The 25,636-nt window shown below is 52.8% G+C and overlaps 1 protein-coding gene across 17 annotated transcripts in view; it reads left to right on the top strand.

Moving 5' to 3' along the window:
- The first annotated feature begins 1,039 nt into the window (after positions 1-1,039).
- KIF1A (kinesin family member 1A) overlaps positions 1,040-25,636 on the top strand; it is a 90,616-nt gene continuing 66,019 nt past the window's right edge. For 4 of the 17 annotated variants that reach the window (XM_032355416.1, XM_032355414.1, XM_032355413.1 and 1 more), the window contains exons 1-2: positions 1,042-1,229; positions 22,539-22,703. In XM_032355416.1, coding sequence (XP_032211307.1) covers positions 22,598-22,703 — 106 coding nt within the window. In that variant the 5' untranslated portion in view covers positions 1,042-1,229; positions 22,539-22,597. Of the gene's footprint in view, positions 1,230-22,538; positions 22,704-25,636 lie in introns of those variants that run through there. The other 13 variants (XM_032355421.1, XM_032355419.1, XM_032355418.1 and 10 more) reach the window with 7 other exon arrangements.

Here is a 25,636-nt window from a genome sequence, read left to right as displayed (position 1 = left end):
TTGGGGGCATACGCCACACAGATGCTGCAGATCGAGGTGAAACCCCCCTCCCTCACTGGGTTGCATGAGGATTAGGGCAGCTCCTGGCAGGTGTCAGGCGCTGGGGGAGGCGGAGCCATGGGGATGCAGAGAACACTGAGGAGGAGAGCTGGGGTGGAAAGGGATCCCGGCGCCCCGCTTTCACGATGGCATGACGTCACTGCACCCACCGCAGTTCCGGTGGGTGAGCTGGCCAGGGGCTTTGTCAAAGTTTCTACTCCTGGGGGGGGGGGCGAGTGGTGGTTGCAGGCAGCAGAGATGTCTGTCAGTCATTCACAGTGGCCCAAAAAGCGGCTGGGGAGGCTGACGAATGCTGGGTTTGCCCGTGTGGCACTAGAGCAGCGTGTGACTCGGTTCTGGGAAGTGAAGGTGGGGAGAAAGGCTGTGGGGACAGTGGGGGCTGATGACCTGCAGAAGTGGGGCGGACGGAGGGTGGGGGCTACACCCAAGGCATGATGGGAGGAGAGGCGGCAGAAGAGATGTCATCCCCGCTGGAAGAGCGGTCTGCGATGCTCTGGTCCCCTCTAGTGCTCTGACCAAGACTCCAGATGCGGCTCAAAATTCACCTGTTACAGAGTCAGGGTCCCTCCCTGCCCGACCCAGAGCCCCTCCCCGGTGCAAGGAGCCCACCGGGGCTTTGTCCCTCTGCGATTAAGCGTTTGTGCTGCCAGCCTCTCGGGTGGGCGGGCAGGTGGAGATTTCACTGGAAAGGGGTCAGGGTTGGGGAAGGCCCAGCGCAGGATCCGTGGCAGGTTCTGGTGGGCGGGGGACTCGGGGCTGAGCGCCGCGGGGTCACTGCGAGGGAGATCCGGGACTGCGCCCGGCGGAGGGGGCGCCGCGTCTGAGCCCCGTGTGGGTTCGCCCCTCTGCACCTAGCAAACCGCTGTGTCGGCGGTGATGTCACAGCTCGGCTCCGGCCCCCTCCGGCCCCAGCCCCCTCCCCGAGGCGGCCGCGACGCCCGTCCTTCTACCCGCGCGACAAACCAGCTGGCGGCTGGGGCTCTGGGCGCAGCGCGTAGCCAACCAGCGCGGCGGGAGGGGCGCGGGGCGGGCCGGGCCGGGGGCGCGCAGCCCGTCACGCGGTGCCGCCGTCACAGCACCAGGCTCAGACTGGGAGCAGCAGCAGCTCCGCGCTCGGGGACCCGCGCCCATGCCCGTGCCCATGCCGGGCCGCCAGTGACGCCGGGGAGGTAAGGCGGCCGCCCGCCTGGCCTCTGGCACCTGCGCTCAGCTTCCCGCGCTTGCATCGACTGAGCGCGGTGTGGGGAGCTCACGCCCGGAGCCGAGTCCTTGTCGCCATCGAGGCGCCGGCGCCGCGCGCGCGGCCCCTTCCCTTCCCCCGACCCTCCCCCGTCCCCGAGAACAATGGGGCAAATTGAGGGGTGTCCCCTTTTCATTCGCGTCCTGGCAGGGCCCTCGGGAAAGGTTCCCATCGCTGCGGCCTCTGCTGTGGCGGGATTGTCGCTGGGAGGGGCAGGGTCGCCGCGGGGAGGGTGCGCGCCGCCGGTGGCCTCTCGAGACGCCCCCTCCCCTGCTTCCGCGCTCTAGTCCTTTCCTGGAGAGGGGCCACCGAGCTAGACCGGCGGGCAGTGGAGAAGGGGAGAGCGCGCGGATGAGGGCGCCGGGGAGAGCGCGGGGCATCTGCCCGAGTCCCCGGGGTGGGGGAGGGCGGATGCTGGAGCCCGGAGCATAACAGGCGGGCGGGGCGGGCGGGGGCTGCGGCGGGAGGCCAGCTTCGTGCGCACCTCCGGGACTGCCCTTCACCATCCCCCAGCCATGTCCTCCTCCCGAGAGACCCTAGCTCCCTTCTAGAAAGGCCTGGGAGGGGCCGTCAGCGGAGGAGGCCTGTGTCTACGCAGCCAGCGCCCGAGTAACAGGTGTGGCCCGGCGGCGGGCGGGGAGGGGGCTGCGGGACCGCCCGACTCGGATGACAGGGACGAGTATGCCGCGACGACCCCTGGACTCCCCTTTTAGGCTGCGGCTCACCCTCTCTCCTTCCACCCCAAACAAGCGGCGCTGGCTGTGCGCTGGGGAAAGGGTGGCAGCGGCATCCAGGCGCCGAGGGAGGGTCTGCAGTCGGCTGGGCGCTAGGTGGGCGGCGGGGGCGGGGGGAGGACAGCGGGCCGCAGGGGCGAGGGGGAGGGGAGGGAGGGAATGCCAAGTCATGGGGCCTGCTGGGCGCGGGCGCGACGTCGCCCCGGCGCGGACCCGATGCGCGCCCTCGTTCCCAGGAATAGCGACTTCCCCTGAGAGACTAGTGCCCCCTCCTCAAATGGCAGCCCCCTCCAAGGGGTACCCGCATTGCTGGGTTTAAAGGCCTGTTAGGGTATCGCACCGGATCTTGCGGCTGCGGGAGTAGGTGTGGAGAGGTCCCTGACGCGCAGGGCTGCCCAGGTCCTAACCCTGGGGAGGACTCTTCAAGACCCAGAACGCAGGCTCCCGCAGAGCTGTGCCACCGACCCGCCCTCCCTGCCCCACTCTCGGTCTGGCTGAAGGGGGGCTCTACCAGGGCAGCAGTGCCCATCTGCCTCGACTCGGCCTGAGAAGGCAGCTGCAGGTTTGCCGGGGAGCTCTGGGGTCCAGAGTGGGGGGTTGGGGCTCTACCTGCGGCGGCCATTTTGCAGGTGTGGTTGGCCACCCGCCTTACTGGGGCTGTAGGGTGAGGGTGGTCAGGTGTAGAGCAGCTGTGTCCCCTGCTGTGGGGTGCGGTGTCTGCGGTGGAGGGTGAGGGATGCTGCTAGAGCCCGCCCGTCTGCTTTCTGTTGGAGTGAAGATCCAAGAAGGGTTGATGGTGGCAAGGAAGCGACTGGCTGCGGAGGGGGACAGTCAGCCTCTATCTGGGTGGGAAGTCTGGGGAGGGTATTGGGTTCTAGATAGGGAGCAGATGAGCAACTCTGTCCCACATTAAGGGAGGATCTGAAGACAGGTCGACCTGTGGGGTGTGGTCCAGGGGACAGAGATGGGGATCAGCTTTGGAGTCAGGGCTCCCCAACCCAAGATTCTCAGTGGGGAGGGGCTGTGAGGAGGGCCTGCTGAATGTCTGCTTTGTGCCCCCTTCCCCCACACTGGGGTGCCCCCACAGACTGACACCCCCCCCCCCTCCAGGGGCCTCACCAGCCAGATGGAGACTGAGCAGAGCTAGAATTGATCCAGACTCCTAGGACAGAGGGCCCTGTCACCCTGCCTGGTCTCCCTTCAGGGCCCCCTGGTGTCACCACTGCTGACCCAGGCTAAAGATGGCCTTTGAAAGTAGAGGAAGAAGGTCCTCCTGTGGGTTCTGTGGAGGGAGAGATGGGATTGGGGGATGCACAGGGGTGGGGGAACAGAGACAGGTAGGAGGTGCTGATGGGAGCAACATAGCTTCAGAAGACTCTGAGGGGCCTGGGGGGTCTGCGTAGTCTCACTCAATTTGCATAGGCCAGCCATGGCAGGGGAGCAGGGTGTGGCAGGGGGAGGGGATGTTCTGATGGGGGTCTGCTACCACCTGACTGGGGACCGAGGAGGGGCTACCAGCTTTGGGAACCACGCCCTGGCCTTTAAGGATCAGAACACAGCCCTCCATGCCTGAGACCCCTACTTCTAAGAGTGGCGAGGGCTCTGAGCAGTCACCCCTGGGGTGGAGACTGGTGGGATAGGGGTCAGCAGCAGCTAGTGACCCACAGGATGAGCCCATGCTCACCCTCCTGCCCAGTCCTGGATGCTTCCTGGAGCACTGTCCCATTTAGTGTTCTTAGATCAAAGGAGTGGACCCCCACCACCCCCCACCTCTACTGCCCTCCTCTCCCCATCCACATCCAGGAGCATCACACAGCTCGGTTGGGGCTGGACCACACCCTGCCCCAAACCTCTTGGCTTGGCTGGGGTGCCCAGGCCAGAGCCCGGCAGGTGGGTCTGTTCCATTAGCTGTGGGCCTCACCCCACAGGCAGGGCTGGGGAAGCAGGCAGAGGGTAAGGGTCGGGGTTGTGGGCATGTGATTCATTGCCCCACCTGACCGAGCAGGTTTGCAGTTTAACTCCTGAACACCATGAGGATTCTGGCTTGGGACGCTACCCCCAGCTCAGGGACTCAGCAAAGGGGTCATTGCACTGAGAGTGGAGGGGACGCTGGAAGAGTGGAGGGCACAGCAGAGGCTGAGCCCCCTGACCCCTCTGGGTTCCTATCCAGCCCTTCCTGTGTGCCTCTGTGGTTATGTCCCCGGCCCCCAGCCAGCTTTCTCTGTGGTTTTGTAATCTGAGCCCCTTGTGAGCCCCTTACCAGCCCCGAGGCCTCACTAGATGCCACCCTGGGATGGATCAGGATTTACCGGCTGCCTGGGTGGCTGGGCATCTGAGAGGAGGGGCTGTTGCTCTGGAGAGCCTCAGCCCCCTGCGTTTAATCTCCTAATAATCCTGGCCTGCAGTGTGGCTGCCCCCCCATTCAGAAGGGGTGGGGACGTGCCGGGGTGCCAGGAGGGCCAGCCAGTCCCCCCGCCCCCAACCCAGACCTCCTGCTCTTCCCTTTCAGCTGGCCTCATATCGGTCACCCGGGGCACACCCACACACAAGCAGTCCCTTACACTCAGTCTCACACACTCCCCCACGCACACTCAGACTCTTACCCCTCCAGTCTCACACACACTCATACGCATAGTCACACACGCACGCACACTCATATCCACTCACCCAGCCTCACCCTCTCTCGCACTTACAACTAGCTTACACATACAGCCACACACCCACACACGTGCTCTTTCACACACACACACACACACACACACACACAACCCCCATATACTCTAAGTTTTACACACTGACACGCGCGCACACACTTCCATGCGCACCCCCCTCCACACGTGCCCTCATTGTCTTTGTTCCCACCTCATCCTCTTCCCTCTCTGGAGCCTTCCACCCAGCCTCCACAGGAAGTCCCTGCACCCCCCAGATTCCACCACCTTGAAGCTGCCCGCAGCCCCCAAGGTGTTCCTCCAGCCCTGGTGGGCAGTGGCCTGGGGGAAGAAAGTCAACATTTATTGGCTGCAGAATTGGGAGACTTCCTGGGGTGCTCCTATGATCCCAGCCAGGCAGGTGGTGCCCCCCACGGCTTCTCAGATCTGTAGGCAAAGGCTCCCTAGACCCCAGACTTTCTGTGGCCTCAGCACCCCCTACTCCAACCCTCAGCCTGCCCTCCACCCTGCTGTACCCCCCACTCCTCCACCCCACCCCTCTATCCCATTCTCAACCTGCCCCCAACCTGCCCCTTACCCTACTCCTTTACCTCACCCTACTCCTGCCCCCCCTCCCACCCCTACCCTACTCCTGTACCCCACCTCACTCCTCTGCCCCATTCCTCTACCCCAACTCACTCCTCTCCCTTACTCCTGTACCCCCACTTCCAGTCTGCCCCCCACCCCACCCCTTCACCTCATCACACCCCTCCAGCCCACCCTCTCCCCCTAGCCCCGACCTGCCCCCTACCCTACCTTCCAGCCTGCTCGCTGCCTTACTCCTCTACTCCACACATGTCCACCCCACACCGGCACCTACCCCTGCTCCTTCACCTCCACCCACCCCCACTCCCTCCCACTCTTCCACCCCTTGACCAAATCCTCTGCCCCACCTGCCCCTTCAAATACCCGATCTACCCCTCCATCCTCCCTGCCCCCGCCCACCCCAGCCAGTGCAGGGCCTCACACACAGCGGCTGCCACCCTGGGCGTGCGCAGGTTGTTGTCTGTGTGTCTTCACATCTCCCATTCAGGGCCCAGCAGGTCCTGGGGCAGGTGCCTCTCCTGAAATGCAGTGCTAGGGATGGGTGGGAAGGGCCCGCGGGCCTCTGCAGGCCCCTCTCCCTAGAGTCTGGCCTTCGGCCTTTAGGAGGGAGGCTGATGGTGCCCAAGAAGAACTTGGAGGGGTGTCAGGAGCCCTTTCCCTGCTCTTGGGTCTCAGCCCTGCCAGGAGAGTTCAGGTGGGCCTCAGTTTCCTTCCCCATCTGTCATCAGCTCGGCCGGGATGGTAAGGGGCAGGGCAAGGCCATCAGTGTCCAAGGCCTATGGGTCTACGGGGACCAGGTTTCTGAGGGGCCTTCGTGGGACTGGGGCCTGGGGTGACTCAGCTGCTCCGTGTCACCTGGTCCTCACTCTCCGCCACATGGCCACAGGTCCCTGGTGCCCGGAGGATGAGAGGATGAGCAGGGACGTGGTCACCGGACCCAGACCCGAGGAGAGAACTTAGGGCCTGCTCTTCTTTGCGTGAGCTCTGACCTTAGGCAAGACAGCCCTCTGGAACATTTGATTTCCCCAGCTCTCCGTCATGCGCTCTCTTCTGCCAAGTCCCCTCTTTCCTGGCACCCACACCTGGGAGCCTCTTCCAGCCTGTGTCCCCCCCAGCTGCCGCCTGCTGTCCCCATCCCCGGGCCGGATGGCTCTGTTTCTTGGACACGGAGCTTCTCCTTTCTTGGCTTCCTGTGCGACTTCCTGGAAATGGGGCTGAGTCCTTGCCTGTGGGATGGGGTCCCGGCTCGGTCGTCGCCCTGGGTCTGTGGTATGTCTGGCGGCACGTCTCGGTGTCGATGTCCCGGCCTGTGGGCCCACGCGTTACGAGCAGCCATCCACCCCTTACGCTTTCTGTTTTCTTCCTTGATGTTAGGCCCTGGTTGTCTTGTCTTGGTCTTGTTTTTTTCCTCTCGTATGTCGTGTCTCCTTGTTTATGTCCTATTTTCTGGGCAATTTCTGGGCTTCCTTTTTGAGTTCTTTTTGGGATCATGTGTTTCAGCACTTACGTGTCCATCTCTAAGAGCTCCCTCTTCCTTGTCCCTAACTGTTCCCATTTCACAGCGTCCTCTTCCTGTTTCGGAAGCACACGATCCTCCTGAAACATTCTGAGTGTTCCTAGAGGTGTTTCCTGTTCATTTGCTTGTTTCTTCTTCTGCTCTATGGTTTATTTTGAGTTCCCTGCTGGTTCACTACAGTCTTCACCTTCAAGGCTTTTTCACTCTCCTGGTGTATGTGGCAAGCCCTGAGGGCCCCTTCCTGCTGGGGATGCCTGTGGCGGAGGAGTGGGGGGTTGAGCACGCCACCCCTGGTTTCCCCAGGTCAGAGTGGGCTTCTGGCTGGAGCCCAGGATGGGGGTGAGGGGGCTCTGCTTTAGGTCTGGAGGGCTGGGTGCGAGGTCCACGTAGTCCCGTCCCGCTCCTCCAGGACACGGGGTGCCAATGTCCACACTGGCGCTCTTACTCTCACCACACGTCTTCTCCCGTGTCTGGGGAGCCCGGGCCTGGGGGTGTGGCAACCATGCCCTCTGTGGGGGTGGGCGGCTAGGAGCTGATGGAGGTCCCATGGGTCCATGTGGTGGTTCTGCAGACTCACACCTGGGTCGTCTTCTGTAGCCTTGCATCCTGGAACGCCTTCCCTTCTTGGGCCCCACTGAGCCCACAAGCCTAGAACCCCGGGAGGGCCCTGCTATCATGCCGATCCCCTACGGGCTGTTTCTGGGCCACCCCCAACCCCAGCCTCCAGAAGGTTTGTTAGGGGTCTGAGGTCATTGGCGAGGCCTCTCTCCTGCCCTTCACCACTCTCTCTTGCCCCCCACCAGCAAGCTCTGCCCTCTGTTTCATGGGCCTCAAAAGCGAGCCTGCAGGGGCCCCGGGGTGGGCCTGGCATGGGCTCTAATGTACATCTCTTGTAAGACTAAGAAAGATGAGTTCTGTTTTTCCCCAACTCTCGAGGGAAAGTCAGTGTTTCAGGAAGAGGTGCCGTGTGGGTGCTCTGTTCCAGGCGGTGCTGCTGGCCTGGGGGGTAGATGGGCGCCAGGTGAGGGACGCTGGGGAAGCCTCAGTGCTTGATGTGGGTTTGCACCGGGGGCCTGTCCTGGGTCTCAGGCCGCCTTTGCCCATCCATGTGTCCGTAGAGGTTTGGCTTTTCCTTGAGCTTCCTGCCCATACTCCGTGTTTACGCAGAAATGTGAAGTCGTCAGTATTCACTGAGGGGCCAGCCCCATCCCCTGTGTCCCCTGTGACCTGCCCACAGCGGGTCCTCAGCACATCTACACCGAGTGAATGGGCTCAACCCCCTCCTTCCTTGGAGGCCCTGCCTCATGGCTCCGGGTCTCCCTCCCCCGTGGTCCTTACCGAGGGTCACTTCCTCATCCACGTGCATGACCACTGTCGCCTGGCTCCCTTGTTCTCTCTGTCCTTGCTGCACGTCTCACGGTTGCAGGCTGGGCCTTTTCACCCTCAGACATGGATGGCACCCCACATAGGGCCGGCAGGGCACAGACCCTCATGGCTCAGGAACCCTTTGAACAGCTCCTTGGGCTCTGGCACACTCCCTGTCCCGTCCTTCTCCTCCGCTGGCTCTGAGCCCACGATTGGCTGACCCTCACCCCTGCGCGTGCCCTCCCCAGCTCGGTGGGCAGTCCTCCGTGGCACCTGCGGCCACGTGACTCTGCACCCCCGGGACCATTTCACACTTGCTCGTGTCCTCTCAGACTTCACACCCAGTGCTGTTGAGAGAGGCTGGCCCTTCTTGCCGCTCTCCGGTACACGGCATGTCCGACACCATGACCCCCAGCGTCCCACCTCAGACCCTCTGCCTGCAGCCCGGCCCCAGGCAGCGAGGCCTGGCCCTGTCCCCTGAAAATCAGCCCTGCTGCTTGGTCCCCTCTGTGGCAAGACTTCTTAAAAGAAGTTAAGTCTTTAAAAAAGGTTATTATGTAGTAGGACACATGAAAAAGAATCTAGAATATTTCCACAAATGGCCATGTGTGCACGGTCAGCTTCAAAGAGGAAGCATTTCCAGCACACTCCCCGGTCCCTGGCATTTTGAGTGACCACTCCCCTAACCCTCACAGAAGGAGGAGGGGGCTCTGGTGTGACCCCACCTTGCAGACTTGGTGGAGGTCCACATCAAGGTCTTGGCAGTCCCTGGGGCCTCAGAGTCCCGACTTGACCTGCAGGTTCTCACCACCCGGACTTTAGCCCTCAGCATGTGCAGAATTTTGTCATTGACCCCTGGGCTCCAGGTAGAGTCCCTTCTGTGTGTGAAGCCCCGTGTGGGCTGCATATTGCTGGGCAAGTGACATTGGCTGTTTGTAAGTTTCCCAAGGACTATGGATGGCTCTCCTTCACTCACTGTCCCATCTGGATGACTGTGGTGTGACTGAGTCACACTGTTCAGTCTCCAGTCAGTGGACAGTCAGGCTTTCCCATCTCCTTCCCCTTTCCTTCTCTTTCTCTTTTCTGCTGCAGATACTGGGGACATTTCTCCTGTGATCTCGTACATGTAGAGTTGCCCAGTGGCTGGTGCCAGAGTCTGCAATGTTAGCAGACATCTCCATGTTGTTTCCAAAGTGGTTGTGCTCATGAGGTTTTCCCAAGTGTGCTGTGATGTTCCCGTTTCCCTGTCCTTACATTTCATGTTGCCACATGTTTTAATTTTGTGATCTGATGTATTTTTTTAAAAGATTTTTTTTATTAGAGAGAGAGAGCAAGTGCGTGCATGCACAAGTGGGGGAAGGGGCAGGCAAAGAGAGGGAAACAGGCTCCCTGCTGAGCACAGATCCTGACGTGGGGCTAGATCCCAGGACCCTGAGATCATGACCTGAGCCGAAGGCAGATGCTTAACAGGCTGAGCCACCCTGGTGCCCCTGATGGATATGGTTTTGAGCCACACTTTCATCATTATCCATTGTGGTTGAGCTTCTTGTCCTGTAAATTGCCTGTTCATAACTTTTGGCTATTTTTTTGGTGTTCTTTTTTGTTGTTGTTTGATTTTTGTGTGTTCTTTGTGTGTTCTGCATATGAACCCTTGTCAGTTAGATGTGCTGCATACATCTCCAGGGGGTGAACTCTTCTTCACCTATTAATGGTATCTTGATGTCTGGACTTTTCCTTTTGGTACCTTCTGTGGGTTGAATCCTCGAAGGAGAATATGGAGATACCACTTTTCTTCATTATTTTATCTTCCAAAACTGTTGTTCACATTTAGGTCTTGAGTATGCATGGGATTTGATTTGGTATAGAGGAGGAATCTAATTTTGTGTTTTTCCATATGGCTAGCCAGTTGTCTTCATCTGTCTGGGTTGCTGTAACAGAATACCAGAGACCGGGTGGCTTGTAAACAGACAGTGATTTCTCGTAATTCTGAGACTGGAAGTCCAAGATCAGGGTGCCGGCAGGGCCAGATTCTGGCAAGAGCCTACTTCTAGTTTGCAGATAGCTAACTCTGCATTGGAGAGAGGAAGCATGCTCTCTTGGGACCTTTATAAGAGCACTAATCCCATTCATAAGGCCCACCCTCTGAGCTCATTTATGCCTGACCATATAGCAGTGTCTCCCACTTCCTCATCCCTTCCCACTGAGGGTAGGGTTTGGGTTAGGAATATGGGGTCCCAAAATTCAGGCCATCACCGGTTTTCTCAGTAGCATAGCTTCAGTACTCCTTTCCCTTCCCACAGACCTGCAAAGCCCCCTTTGCCCACTCTCAGAAGGACTGTGTCTGTGTAAGTCTCTTTTGGGATCCCTTCTGTTACACGGGTGGTGACTTACCTTGTCCTGGCCACCCCATCTTAGTTACTGTACTTTTATGTTAAGTCTTGATTCCACGAGGACACGTTGTCTTCTATCCTCTTGTGTTTCTTTAGATGGGTCATTAGTATTCATAGCATCAACACTTTCATAAAAAATCTGGTTGAGATTTCATTTGACCATACATTGAATTTTTTATTCCTTTGAGTGAAAATAAACATTTTAAAGATATCAAAATTTTTCCATGTGTAGGTTATAGTTCATTTATTTAGGTTTTCTATATTTTTGTGAAGGCTAAAAATTTCCTCATAAAAGTTATATGCATCTGTTGTGACATTTATTATGATAAAGGTACTATATGCTTTGGATTATCTTTTAAATGCACCTTAAAATATTTTTTTAACTATTTATCTCTCATGTATTCCAACCTGGTTTGTTTCTAGCAACTTTGTGTCACCTTCCTACTAAGTCAAATAATTTATCTGTGGATCCTCTTGATTTCTGTGTAGATAAGCAAATAGTCTGCACGTGATGACAAATTGGGTTTCTTCATTTCCAATCCATATTTTGTTATTGTTGTTTTTTTTTCCCGCCTTATCACTCTGGCTAGCACCACTGTTCCAATGTGAAATAGAAGTGATGACAGGCGTCCTAAACTTGTTTCTGAATTTAAAGAAAGTGTTCCTAATATTTTATGAGTAGTTATGATATTTGGGTAGGCTTTTAGTAGGTGCCTGTTATGAGAGTAAAGATTTCTTTTATTTCTCATTATTGCCAAGAGTTTTATTATAAACAGATTTTGAGAATTATTGAATGCCTTTTCAGCAACTATTGAGAACCTCATTTGGTTATTTCTCCTTTAATCTGATATGTGGTGAATTTTATGAATAGAGGTCTTATGTTAAACCACATATATATATCCATATTGATATTTTTAGAATAAGTTTACTGTATTAACCTTTTTATTTGCTGCTGGGCCTTCTTGCTAATGTTTTGGACTTTTATATCTATGTTCATTAGATATAAAAGGGGAGGGGGAGGGGGAGAGGGAAAAGCAGACTCCTCTTCTGAGCAGGGAGCCTGACACAGGGCTCCATCCCAGGATCCTGAGATCATGACCTGAGCTGAAGGCAGATGCTTAATGGACTGAGCCACCCAGGTGCCCCAATTTTTTTTTTAATTGGGTTCTAGACATTTCTACATTGTGGAGTATCTGAATTATGCTTTCTTTCCAGAAAGCATGTTGGGCTTTGTTTTGGCAGGTAGTAAATTACTTGAGCTCATTTGATCCTTGAAGTCCTGATTTTAAGAGTTTCACTGGAAGCAGATGTCAGAGGGATGGTTAAGCCCACTACTCAAGTGTGATTTCTTTGGGATATCCACTGAATGTCTGGAATGGAGGATCAAGAGAACTATTATGGTACAGATACCCTTCTTATTTTATGTGAGCTTTGGGAATCCCTGTGTCTTCCTTGCCTGCACTACATGGGGATGGACGCATCCTCTACAAAGACTCAAGGCACTCCTATGCAATATCTTGACCTTTGCTGCTTAGCCACTCTTTCCCTTTCAGAAGTCTGACCCACAATTTCCAGCTGCCTCAAACTACCCAAACTCTAGTCTCCATCTCCTCAACTCATCAGAGCTGCTGAGCTATTTACGTCCTACCGTCCAAACCATGAGGTCTGGAAATTGCCTTTGGGCAGATTTGGAGTGATTTTAGGGTTTCCCTTGTGTGTTTCCCTTCTCTCAGGGATCACAGTTCTGCATGGCCTGCTGTCCAGTGTCCAAAGACAGTTATTTTCATACATTTTGCCCAGGTTTGCTAGTTTATTCTTTATAGGGGGAGTTTAAGCGTGGTCCTGTAACTCCCATCATGGCTGAACATGGAAATGCCCCAAGTGTTGCTAGTAGTCTTTTCATTATCATTCACTACTAAGTTTATTTATATCTCCATCATGATTTCTTCTTTGTGTATTAATTATTTAGAAGTTTATTTTTAATTTTTCTAAATACAGGGTTTTTAATGGTCTTTTATTGATTTTTAATTATCTTCAAATTACAAGATGCATTTGGTACAGAGTCTTTGACATTTATTAGGAGTTGTTTTCTGACCTACAAAATGGTAGAATATTGTAGATGTTCCATATGTGTTAGAAAAGAATGCATTTCTCTAATTTACAAGAAGAAGAGAGCACATGTGTTCATTAGTTCATGATTATCATGTTTAGACCATCTATATCCTTGTTAATTATGTCTGTTTGGGCTGTCAATTAGTGAGCAATGTGTTAAAACTTCTGCCATGATGAATTAGTGAATTCTTTCATGGTGCATGACTCTTAATCTTGGTTTTATGTTTTTATCGTGTTGTCTCTGTGGGACCATTCTGAGTCATTTTTTCCAATATGTTTTCCAGTTCATTAATTCTCTGCTCAGCTTCATTTAATTTACTGATTAATACATCTGCTAAGTTTTAAAGTTTGAATGGTCACATTTTTGTTTCTGAACGTTCTACATGGTTCTCCCCTCCATATTTTACAGCATTATTTCTCATTCCTGTTTATTTCTCTAAACATTTTAGGCATGCATATTTTATGATCTGTATCTGATGATTTCAGTATCTGAAATCCTTGATAGTCCAAGATCAGGATATAATTCTAGTTCTGTTTTCTTTTCCTTTTCCCAACTCTTGCTCACAGTGAATTGCTTCTGTGGTATTTGGTAATATGTAATTGTGAGCTCTTCTTTGACTGATCTTCATCTGTAGGGACCTAAGAAGAGGAAGCTGTTTCTAAGGAGGATTTGTATTTGTGTTTGTGATGATGTCCTAAAGTTGCAAACAGCCAAGACACACTCTGAGCTGACTTCTCAAACTCGGGTTTCACTGATCATGCAGGTATTGCAAATTTGAAACACAAAGCTGCATGAAGACAGGTCTGTGGCCTCGAGTTCTCAGGAACACTGGCTTTTTAACCACCTGGGGCTGAGATCACTCAGAATAAGTCCCCTGTGTTCCTCTGATGACAGATGGCTTTCTCCCAGCCTTCCATGCTCCAGGGTTCTAGCTTTAAAGGATTGAACTCTTTGTGGTGGTTTGGTTCCAGTTCCAACCTTGAACTTGAGGCCATGCCTCGGTCCTCCATTCAGTGTGTGAGATCCGCTTCACCACGGTTCTGGTGTCAACATATGCCTGCAGCTTTCTTCCTGGTGGGCTTGCCTCTTGGATTCAGCAATTCCTGCTGCTTTCTCTCCCCTTCCTCAGACATTCTCTTATTTTATTCTGAAGTTTGTTATTTATCCTAAGTTTCTCAGTGATTTCTAATGGGAGGGAGTTCCGTCCACCATGTTGCCAAAAGTGGAGATCTCTCATTCACCTGTTTTTCTGTTGGTTTCATATATGTTAATTTTAATGAGCAAACTGAAGGTCTTTTTATTTATTTACTTATTTACCCGAACCATTTGGTAATTATTTATTTATTTTTTTTTAAGTTTTATTTATTTGAGACACAGCGAGAGAGGAAACACAAGCAGGGCGAGTGGGAAAGGGAGAAGCAGGCTTCCCGCTGAGCAGGGAGCCTGATGTGGGGCTTGATCCCAAGACTCTAGGATCATGACCTGAGCCAAAGGTAGCCGCTTAATGACTGAGCCACCTAGGTGCCTCCATTTGGTAATTTTTAAAAATAATCTTTAAATATGAGCACAGTTTTGAAGAGTCAGATCTATCTACAAAACTTATTTAGGAAATCAGCAGGTTTCCCTCTCCATCCCCAACCTCTTCCAGCTCTCTTAGCTGTTTTGTGCTATTTGATGCTTTTGGCTCTATCTTGCTAAGTAATGTGCTTATTCTGCCAGTTTTGGGGGACCTGTTTAAGAAGTTGCATAAGTACGATTATAAAAAGTGTACCCACTTTTGTCTTTGGGCCATCTTTTCTCAGTGTTCTGTCTGTGAGGTTCATGCATTTATCTTCTCTTCCTCCTGAAATGGCACTAAAATAACGGTAAAGGTAAATGAAAGAGACCGAAGCCCTTCTGGAAGGGTGGAAGACAGAGAAATCATGGCAACGCATTTGGGAAAATGAAAAGCAGAATCCTCGTTCTAACTGATAGCAGATTCAGGAAGGTGAATGCCGAGGAGGCTGGTGGGGAATTGGGAAGTGACCTGTGGTGTCCCCACAAGGCTCGGAATCTGGGTCTCCCACTGCCTCTGGCAGTGAGGGCAGGATTCTAGAGGGCCTGTCCAGAGTTCCAGACTTCTCTCCCACTCCTCCATCTCCTTCTCCCCTTTTCTATCCAGCCTATTGATCTCTTCCATTGCCATGACTTAGTGTTCACAAGTGATGCATTCATTTTTCTTGCCTGACCCCTCTTCAGATGCAGACATCCAACCATCTCCCTGAGTTTTCCATGTCTCTCCAACCCCCTGGTGCTGCTGACACTAGGGTTCAGGGATCAACAGGAGACAGCCCTGCTCTGGCAGAGCCCCGGTTGCTGGCTCACATCCACTGGGCTGGTCTCCGGGCAAATGAGGGTCAGCCTGGCGAACCTGCAGCTTGCAGAGGGACACTGGGCCTGAATCTACCCGAGAACCATGTGAAGGCCCCCTGACCCCTGCAGGCTTGTGAGTCCTGCTTTAGCTGCCTCCCACAGTTTTGATATGTTATATCTGCATTAGTGTTCAGTTCAAAGTATTTTCTAATGTCTGATGAAATGTTTTTCTTTGTCCCATAGGTTATTTAGAATCCTATTGCTTAATGTCCAAGCAGTTGGGGGATTTTTTAGGGTTTTATTGTTGTTGTTTTTGTTTTTTTGGTATTGATGTCTAGCTCAATTCTACTGTGGTCAGAGAACATACACATCAGGATTTTAATTTTAAGTTGAAATTTGTTAGAATTTGATTTATGACTAGTATATGACCAATTTTAGTACATCTTTATGTGAAATTTGTCTATCTATCTATTTAGTAGGCTTCATGCCCAGAGTGGAGCCCAGCATGGGGCTTGAACTCACAACCTGGAGATCAAGACCTGAGAGCTGAGATCAAGAGTCAGTCACATAACCAGCTGTCACATAACCAGCTGAGCCACACAAGTGCCCCTTTATGTGCACTTTAAAAGAACGTGTATGATGTATAGTTTCCCTTCTCAGTATCTGATAGAAGAAGCAAACAAAAAATGTTTATCTTTTTATTTTCAACCTTGTTTATTTAACCTTCAACCGTTTATTTAAAGGTGTCTCCTGGGGGTGCCTGGGTGGCACAGTCAGTTAAGTGTCCTACTCTTGATTTTGGCTCAGGTCATGATCCCACTTGGTGAGATGGACCCCATGTCAGGCTCTATGCTCAGCAGGGACTCTGCTCGAGATTCTCTCTTTCCCTCTGCCCCTCCCCCCCATGCAGGCTTGTGTGCGCACACACTCTCTCTCAAATAAAGAACATTTTTTTTTTTTTTAAAGTTGTCTCTTGGCAACAGAATAGAATTTTTTTAAAATCTGTTTTGATGGTTATGATGTTTTGCCGGGAGTGTTCAAGCCATACTAATGGGTTTTTATCTACAGTTTTAAGTCTTCATCTTCCATTCAACCTAGGTTTTTTTGCTGTTGTTCTGTTTTTCCTCCTTGGTTACCTTCTATTGGATTAATAAAATGATGTACAGGGGCACCTGGGCTGCTCATTCATTGGGCGTCTGCCTTCCGCTCAGGTCATGAACCCAAGGTCCTAGGATCGAGCCCCATATCAGGCTCCATACTTGGTGGGAAACCTGCTTCTCCCTCTCCCACTCCCCTGCTTGTGTCCTCTCTCACTGTGTCTCTCTCTGGTAAATAAATGTTAAAATAAAATAAAATAAAATAAAATAAAATAAAATGATGTACATTTTTTTCTGTTCTTGCTACTAACTTGTTGGTTACACATTTTTTTCCTGCTTTTTTGATGATTACCTTAGCAGTTGAAACATGTATCCTGGAAAGTCTAATATAAATTGTTGCTTTTCCACTTATCTGATGATGCTGAAACCTGACCTTGTCTTATGGCTTTCATCATTGCTGTTGAGAGGTCAGTTGTCATTCCAATTTTTGTTCCTTTAGAGGTTATCTGTCTCTTTTTTTCTGGCTGCTTTTAGGACTCTTCCTCTTTGGCACAGTCTTATTATGATGTGCCTTTGTGTAGCGTTCTTTGTATTTATCCTACTTTGTGTTTGCAAGACTTCTTGAATCTGTGGGTTGATGTACTTTAGCAATTTTAGACAATGGTCATTATCTTCTTCTTCTTTTGACAATTTTATTTGTTTATTTGATAGAGGGAGACAGTGAGAGCGGGAACACAAGTAAGGGCAGTGGGAGAGGGAGAAGCAGGCTTCCCGCTGAGCAGGGAGCCTGATGTGGGGCTTGATCTCAGGACTCTGGGATCATAACCTGAGCCAAAGGCAGACACTTTGTGACTGAGCCACTAGGCTCCCCTGTCATTATCTTCTTAAGTATTGCCTTTCTCCTATTCCATTTCTTCTTTTAGCTTGCAGTTACTTGCATGTTAGGCCATTTCACTGTGTCCTATATTACTCTGACTCTATTTCCTATATTTTCCATTCATTTTTTCCCTGTTCTTTAATTCCTCCAGTTCACGAACACTGCTTTCAGCTGTGTCTAATTTCTTGAGTTCTTAATGTCAGTTATTGTGTTTTCAGTTCTAGAATTTTCACTAGAAATTCTTTTTCATAGTTTTAGATCTTGAAAAAGTCTCCATTTTTCGATTTATTTTCTCTGTCCTTTTCTCTTTTTTTTGAATATACAAGCCATGGTTATTATAAAGTCCTTCTTTGATAACTCCTAGATCTGGATCATGGTAGATATGGTTTTTTTTTTTTTTTCTTTTTGTGGTTTTTTCTCCCCCCAATTTGTTTTGAATCCTATAGGCCTGTCTTTTTTGGTGCCCTGTGACTTTTGATTTAATGTCAGATCTTGCTTATTGTAACACAGAAGAGGCTCTGGATGAGGATAGAGTGGACAGTCATCCCTAATTCAGGCAAAGACTTAGTTGACTGAGTCAGGGAAGCATCGCAGTTTTGCTAAGCTTTGCTCTCCCTGTGGTTCTGCTTTTAGACTCTGTGCCTTTCAGGGCTTTCAAATCAGGCCCTGGTATGATTACTGGAGCCCCTCCTCCCATTGGCTCTTGAATGCTAATCCTTGTCTCCTTAGCACCTGACAATGCAGAAGACTCTTCTTTGATTTGCAGAGGATTTCTGTTTGGATTTTTAAACTCCTGACCCTCATACCTTTGCACTTAAGAGGAGAACTGGCTGAGTGAAGCTCCCTACTTCTTTCTCCTGGGATTTTGACCTCTCAAGTTTGCTTCTCTTGACCAAAAACTCAGTGGGTTTCTCCATCCCTCAGCAACAGCTCTCTGCCTGGGAAGACTCCAGATTCCCAGCCTCTTGCCCCGTGCCCAGAATGCAAATGCATTTAGGGAGAAAGTGCTGTGGCGTGTTGGAATGTTGTCTCCTGTCCCAGCAGCCCCCGTCTCTGGAATCTTGGCCTGCTAGTCTGAGTGGCTTCTGTAGCTCTTTGATTCACATTGTGAGATTTTACCCAGCTTCTCTAGCCAGAAACAGTGGGAGGGAGCATGGTTGTGTCTCCAGCCCTTCTGCCTGGAAGGGCTCTGCTTTCCCTACTCTGCGCTCACACCCGCTGTCCACCCTGGAGCCATAGCATAGTGTCCATGTATTCTTGTAATCCTCTCAGAGGTGAGGTTCTAGCTCTTTTTAAATATGAGAGAGCCAGTTGCTCCAATGCCAGTCTCACCCAGTTCCCTGAAATGCTGCCTTATCATCCATTAGGTGTGTCTGTCTGTCCGCCTGTGGTCATGCTTCATCTTTTCTGTTCGTTTCTATTCATCTGTCATTGCTGGACTTTGGAAGTCATGACAGCTTTATAGTAAATCTGATAGCTGGTAGGGTATGTTCTTTGTTCTTATTTTTCACTGGTCTTTTTGGAACTCTTGCATAATTCCACTGAAAATCCTGTTGGAATATTTTGCTTACTGGACTAGCACTGAATTAACATATCTAAATTTGGGAAGAACTGAAAATTGTGCAATATTGAATTGAACATCTGCTTTCATAAATATTTTCTTTATTTCTAATTATTTCCTATTTCAGCACTGAGCATTGCTCACTCAACAGATATAGCCTCCTTTTTTCCTTTTTTTTTTGAAGACATGAAGGCATGTTGCTAAATGCTAGAATTTCAATTTACATCCACACCAGGAATTCATGACCTTGCTCTTGCCCTTCCCACCCCAGCTGGAATAGCCTAATACTTTTCTCCATCTGGAGTGTGGGGAGATTTTGCTGCCTAAGGAAATGCAGATTCCCAGGGAGCCACATCCCTCCAATCCCCTCCTTGGTGACCATATTTGGAGGTGAGAGGGTGAGACTGTTAAAAAAAACCCCTTAACTTATAGTGTGTGGGTAAAAGTGTGTGCTGTGGCTGCAGGGGTTCTGGCATGTGGCTGGTGTGTCTGCAGCCCCCAGTTTTGCCCCCACCCACCTGGGCTTTGGCTCATGTCTTGCACTTGTCGGCCCTCAGTGGCCAGCTGCTCTAGGGCATCCCTCTCTCCCTGTGGCCTTTGGATGGCTGTGCTTGCCCACGGGGTGGTTCTGCTCCACGTCTAGCCTGTGCTGGGGGGGTCCCGACCCTGGGTGGGGCCTGGGAGTTTAAAGCCTGAAGTCTGCATTGATCCCAGCCCCTGTGGGGCTCCCTCCATCTTTGTCAGGATCCTTCTGCTCTTGAGAGTCTCAAGCCCTCTCCCCTAAGCCTTTGCTCTCCTTGGATGCCTCTAGTGATGGGGGTTCACAGCTGAATGGGCACTTCGGTTCATTTTAGGTGGCAACTGGTCTTCATGTCAGGCTGAGTTCTCTTTTCTGGAGCTCCTGGCCATTTCTGGATGGCCCACATCTCTCTGCCTGAGCTTGTCCTCCTCCATGTTCCCAAGGGCCCTGTCCTACAAGCCCCCAAGCCCCCTTGGGTGGCCGGCTACATCATCAGGCTAGAAGCTTGTTGGCGGCCTGTGGGAAAGGGCTTTCAGAGTGGCCAGAGCAGCACCGTAATTTCGCAGGGAGCTTTTGCTGGCTTTCCTCAGGGTCCCGGGCCCTGAGAGGTGGAATCGCTTTGGGGTCATCAAATGGCCTCAACCCTGTCATTTCACAGATGGGTAAACCAAGGCTCAGGGGTTAAATCACACGGCAGAGACAAAGGCAGGAACGGGACTGGGTCCCTGGTCCCTGGCTTGCACCTCCTCCACGTGAGGTCGATGCCAGGAATGCCCCCGGCGGCTGCAGCCTGAGTTGGGAGCTGTGGGACATAGTACTGAAATGCAGCGTCTGTCCACTTGCTTAGGACCGTCTGTCCTATCGTTTGGATTTGCTGAGCTAACCATTTCCTTTCCTGCTCATCTGGACATCAGGTTATTGCTGGATCCAGCTGCCAGTGAGAGCCCCAGGATGTAGGGTATGGGAGGACATTCTGGAACCCTGTCCTATTTGAAAACACCCTTGACAGGTTTAAAGGCCCAGCCTATGTCAGGGTCAGGCTTTTGGGGGGATGATCTCCGTCCCATGACTGCTGTCCCCACTGCTGGTGGGAACCCACACACCGCTCGTTCCCACAGGGGAATGGAGATCGGTGTGTCCACCAGGTCCCTGGCCAGTGGGTTGGGCCAGGGCACAGGAGTGCGAGTCAGAGGGTGGTGGGCTTCTGTGGCTCCCGCTGAGTGCACCTGGCACGGCCCCCAGTGCTGAGCTGCCTGACCCTCTTCATCCTGGGCCTCAGGGTCGGGACGCTGCCTCGTTGTGGCAGGGACACCACAGGGCCCCAGGTGCTCTGAAGAGGCCTGGCCTCAGAGATGTGTTTGGCAGCATTTTTTTGTGGAAACAGATGCTTGAAGATGGTTCTGTTCCTGGGACCCCCTAGAAGCTTCCTTGGGAAAACAAGGCTGGACTCTGGCCCTGCCAGGACCTGTGTCTGTCCACTGATCCCAGCTGCTGGCCTCACAGTGGCCCCGCAGCCTTGGCATGGAGTCAGAAGGAGAGGGACTGGGTCGGGGGCTGGGTAAGGGGCCATGTCGCATCTCCCTGTCAGCCGCCTGCCAGACGGGGCGGCTCAGCCTCAGCCTCAGGAGACTCACCCATGTATCATTCATTGGGTCTTCAGCAGCTCTAGCTTTGGTGCAAACAAGATTTTTCTGTCGCTTTGTGGTTCCTTTGAATATTTGCCTGCCCACCAGGTGGGGCCGGAGGCTCTGCGTTGCCCCAGCACCATGGGACTGTCCCCCAGTGCCTGTTACTGTACTCCTGCCCACAGGGACACTTGGCCCTGCCTTGGAGCCCGGGGCAGCTCTGTGCTGTGCCTCCCTCCCTGCCCCTCCCTGGCCTCCCCAGGGTCCCCCTGGCTGCTTCCCTTCCCTGCCATCCCGCATGCCCCAGCAGGGACCCCCACCATTCCCCATGCTCCAGCAAAGACTGGCCCCCCCTTACTGTCCCCACTGCTCCTCAGCAGTTTGGATGTGTTTCTCTATAATCTCTGGGGTCTGTGTGAGATGCCCATGCCATTCCCATTCTCCACCGTTTGTGGTCTGTAGTTCTCTCTGGAAGCTACCAGAACCTTTCCGTTAGCCTCAGTTTGCTTGGTGTGTGACTTTCTCCTGCCAGCGGGGTGAGTGGTGATGCTTGAGTTTGGAGACTCGTGACTGGCGGTCCTGGGAGGTTTCTTTGAGTTCTCTCTCAGTGGCTCTTTTTCCCTGATCCTCAAATCTTATCTCTTTCCTTTCATGGAAAATTACTTAATTCCAACCTTTTGGTTTACTTTCAAAGTTTATGTTTTCATATTTTTAATTTCCAAAACCTCTCATATTCATTAGAGAGCCCTTTTGAAAATAGCATTCTCCACCCATTCTTGGGCATAGCAATTTTTCTCTCTGAGAATATTAATTACAAGGAATTTAAAAAATACTTTTCTTCTCTTTCCTGCACTGTTCCTTGCTGCTTGCTCCTTTCCTGGTGGTTTCAGCGTCTGTATTTCTTGCTGGAGGGTGAGGTCCTGACAGGTCTCCCCAGCCATGAACTCCGCATGGGGATTTCAGGACTAGGCATCTTGGGGGTGCCTCAACCCTGTCCTTTCAGCTGGTGCTCCATGCCTGCCCTCATCTGGGCCGCGGGTCCCCAGGCTGGGCAGGGCTCTCTCCTGCCAGGTGGTGGGGGAGGTCCAGGCCCTGGATGGCCACAGGGGAGGGTGGGGCCCTGGGGGTCTTCCCTAGACTGCCAGGAGCTCTGAAACATGATTCCACAGTCTCCCAGTCTGGAGGCCGAAAGTCAGAGGTCAGGTGTGGACAGGGGTCTTCCTTCTGGGCTTTGTCTGCTGTCACCTTAGCCATTCCTTGTCTTGTAGAAGCATCGCCTGGATCTTTGCCTCTGTTTTCACCTGACATTCTCCTGGTATGTGTCTGTCCAGTTGTTCTCTTTCGTAAGGACTCCATGTTGAGTCCGGGGCTTACCAGATTCCTGCATGACCTCATCTTTACCAGTCACATCTGCAAGGACCCCGTCTCCAAATAAGGTCACATTCTGAGGTCCTGGGGTTTAGGACTTCAACATAGGGATTTTGAGGGGACAAAATTCAACCCATGGCAGGTTTAATGCTGGCTTTCCATCAACACCCATTTTTGGTCCCACCCGGATGCCACTTTCAGAGGCGCCAGGAGCCTTTCTGGGTCCCACTGAGTGCATTGGCTTGTTTCTTGTTAGGCTCCGGATTTCCAGGCTTCCTAAGCCAGGCTGTACTTGTGGTGTTTCTTATCCATAGCCACCCCCGCTGCAGCCCCCTGTCCCTCTGGATTGGCACCACACGCAGGACTCCTTTAGTGGGATTTTGGAAGGGAGAAGTTTGCTGGCCCCCAGAAGTAGCTGTTCTGCCTTTCTGTATTGTTTCTAATTCATGTCTCCCTTTTTCTCAAGGTCTCCACGCTCACTCGGGCTCCCAGCACTGCTAAGGGTGACCCACAAAGGCCGGCACGATGGCCGGGGCCTCGGTGAAGGTGGCGGTACGCGTCCGCCCCTTCAATTCTCGGGAGATGAGCCGAGACTCCAAGTGCATCATCCAGATGTCCGGAAGTACCACCAGTGAGTACTGGTTATGGGTGGCCACGGGCGGCTCGTCGCTGGGGCCTGGGCAGCCCCCCACCCCGGCTCCCTCATCGACACATGGGGTACCGATTCCCTGAGCTAGTGGCAACAGATGACCACCAGTGGGGGTGGGGGTGGCTCCTACAACAGTTCTGAAGGCCAGTGTCTAAAGTCAAGGTGTTGACAGGGTCTTGCTGCCTCTGACCTTTTAGACCAGACTCCTTCCTGCCTCCTGCGGCTCCAGCTGGTTTGACTGTCTGGACCTGTGGCCTTCAGTGGCCAGTGGTCTTCACAGGTGGAGGGCGGGTGGGCTAGGTCGGGGCTGGGCCCTCAGGAGGACACTTGCTGTCAGCACTGGGCCTTGTGGATAGAGTGGACGGTCACTGAAACCAGTCCTCCACGGTATGTGACCGAACTAGCATTTAAATAACGACTTGAAACACAAAAAGAGAACAGAATGCTGATCCCCGGATGTAGGACCCACCCTGATCTGGTGTGATCTCACTGTGACAGCTAATTCCATCTCCAAAGACCCCGTTTCCAAAGAAGGTCACCTTCTGAGGCTCAGGATAACGTGAATTGGGGGCCCACTTCCCACCAGCACGTGAGGTTCTGGATCTCATCTCGCTTCAGCTGCCCCCTACTTATACATGTCAGTTCATTCCAGCCTGTTCTTTTCCCTTGTTTATGACTGTAAGTCGTCTCGAACATTCCTGAGGAGAGGAGGCCTGCAGTCCCCATGCTAACAGGCGGGAGTTAGGGAGGGAATGACAGTGTGGTGCTCAGGAAGGCAGGTGGGCCCTGAGAGCTTCGTTAACACACAGGCTGCTGGAGGGAAACAGCACCCACTCCCTGCCTGGTCTTTGCTCCCTGGCCTTGAACTTGTGGATCATGTTGTCCCCTCATGCAGACGAGTGGACAGATTCTTTCAACCCAAGCAGCACCCAGGCCAAGAAGTGGAGCATGGCCAGACCCCGGGAGACCCTCCTGCCCCCCGTGCACCTTTGCTTCTAACACAGAAGTTGGGGGGACTTGTTTTGGTCCCATGAAAACTGAGGCAGTGTCTGGGTTATGTCTCCAGCTGACTAACAGTCTGTCCCCAGGCCTGTGACTTAAAAATTCCGGGCTCAGCCAAGTGGTTTGCCCCTGGGGTCCCTCAAGCAGTGACCGCGACTATCACCACCATAGGCTCAGGGGCCACAAGCCATACCATGTGCTGGCTCTCATTTCCCCCAGAAGCTGTGGGATGGATGGCCGGCCTCACCCCCCACACCAGCTCTCCAGGTGTTTAGGAAGGGGCTGGCCAAGGGGAGAGGCACTCAGAGTAGAAGGCAGCTGCCTCCCTAGGCCTATTGAGGGGGTGAGGATTCAGGGGTCTCTAGAATGTTCTGGGTACCTTAGGCTCTGTGGGAGGGTGTGGGGGTGGGGAGGTGGTCTTTTCAGACTCCTTCATCCCGGGTGGGCAGGTTGTGGAGGTCCTGCTCAGAACTCGCTCAGGGGCCACTGGGCACAGTGTGGCCATGTGCATCTGAGGTTTTGTCACAGTGCTTAGGAATGGTGTTGCCTCCACTGGGTCCTTGGAAGCAGACCCTGATGTGAGGATTTGGGTGCCAAAGGTTTATTAAAGAGGGGGTCCCAGGCTATGTGGGAGAGAACGTGGACCTGGGGAGAAGCTGTGGAGGATGCTGATACATGGGTGGCTGCCCCAGACAGCAGGGGTTGGGTCACTGGGACCCTCTGGCATAGAGAATGTATCTCCACGTTGTCCTCCCCTGAGGCTGGCTGCTTGTCCAGCATCTTCCCCAGCATGAGCCAAGGGTTGGTCTAGGGGCTTGGTTTCCTTATGAGCTAAGCAGGTGCTCAGGGGGTATGACTCATGCCTAAAGGTTGGAAGCCAAGGCCTGCACAGGAACTGTGAACTCTGGGTAGGATCCATGACATCCTGGGTGAGAACAGTGACCCCTGGATACAAACCATGACCCTGGGTGAGAACAGTTACCCCAGGTTGGAACTGTGACCCCTAGTGAGAACCATGACCTCTGATGAGAAATATGACTACTGGTGGGAACTGCGACTCCTTATGGGAACTGCGACCTCTGGTGGGAACTGTGACCCCTGGTTGGAGCTGTGACCTCTGGTGGGAACTGTGACCCCTGGTGGGAATCATGACCTCTGATGGGAACTGTGACCCCTGTTGAGAACCATGACCTCTGGTGGGAACTGTGACCCCTGGTGGAAACTGTGACTTCTGATGCGAAGTAACCGCAGGCTGGGAACCATGACCTTTGCTGGGAGCTGTGACCCTGGGTGGGCAGAGGACATGTGCCCAAGGAGCCGACAGGGTCTGCCATGTCACTGTCAGATAATCCCAGACATCAAGAATGACGGTGGGGACCCCTGTTCCCTCCTGGACCAGGCCCTGGCAGCACCACCCTCACCTCAGACAGTAGCTGGGAGTCTGGGCAGGAGCGGCTCACAGGTGACCACACCCTCTGGGAGCTGGCAGGATATAGAACAACACATCAGAGTCAGACCCGTCTCCCATGGAGCTTGGGAGTGGTCTCAGATAGGGTGGGACAGGTGCCAGGGAAGCAGACAGCTGGAGGAGATGATGAGCTGTGGGGTGGAAAGCTCTGACTGGCCTCTGGCCTGAAAGACAGAGACGCAGAGACACAGACAGACAGAGATGAAAGAAGTGTCAGAAGAATGGATAATTGAGACAGTCACTCGGGAAGCTGTATTCATCTGGGAGAAAACAGAGCAGTGATGGTACTGGTAGAAAGTGCTAGAAGCCATGTCAGAAGTGTGGGTGAAGGCTAGGGGAGCCCAGAGGAGAGGGACACCCTCCAGCCCTCAGTGCAGGAGAGCTTATCTGTGGAATGAGGTCAGCGGCCAGGATGGGTTTTCTTCCTGGCGACGCTGGGGCAGAG

This window comes from Mustela erminea, chromosome 8 (genome assembly GCF_009829155.1).
Source record: "Mustela erminea isolate mMusErm1 chromosome 8, mMusErm1.Pri, whole genome shotgun sequence".
In the NCBI taxonomy this organism is placed as follows: Eukaryota; Metazoa; Chordata; class Mammalia; order Carnivora; family Mustelidae; genus Mustela; species Mustela erminea.
The sequence above is the reverse complement of the archived record's forward strand: the minus strand, read 5'-3'. Positions and strand labels throughout refer to the sequence as shown.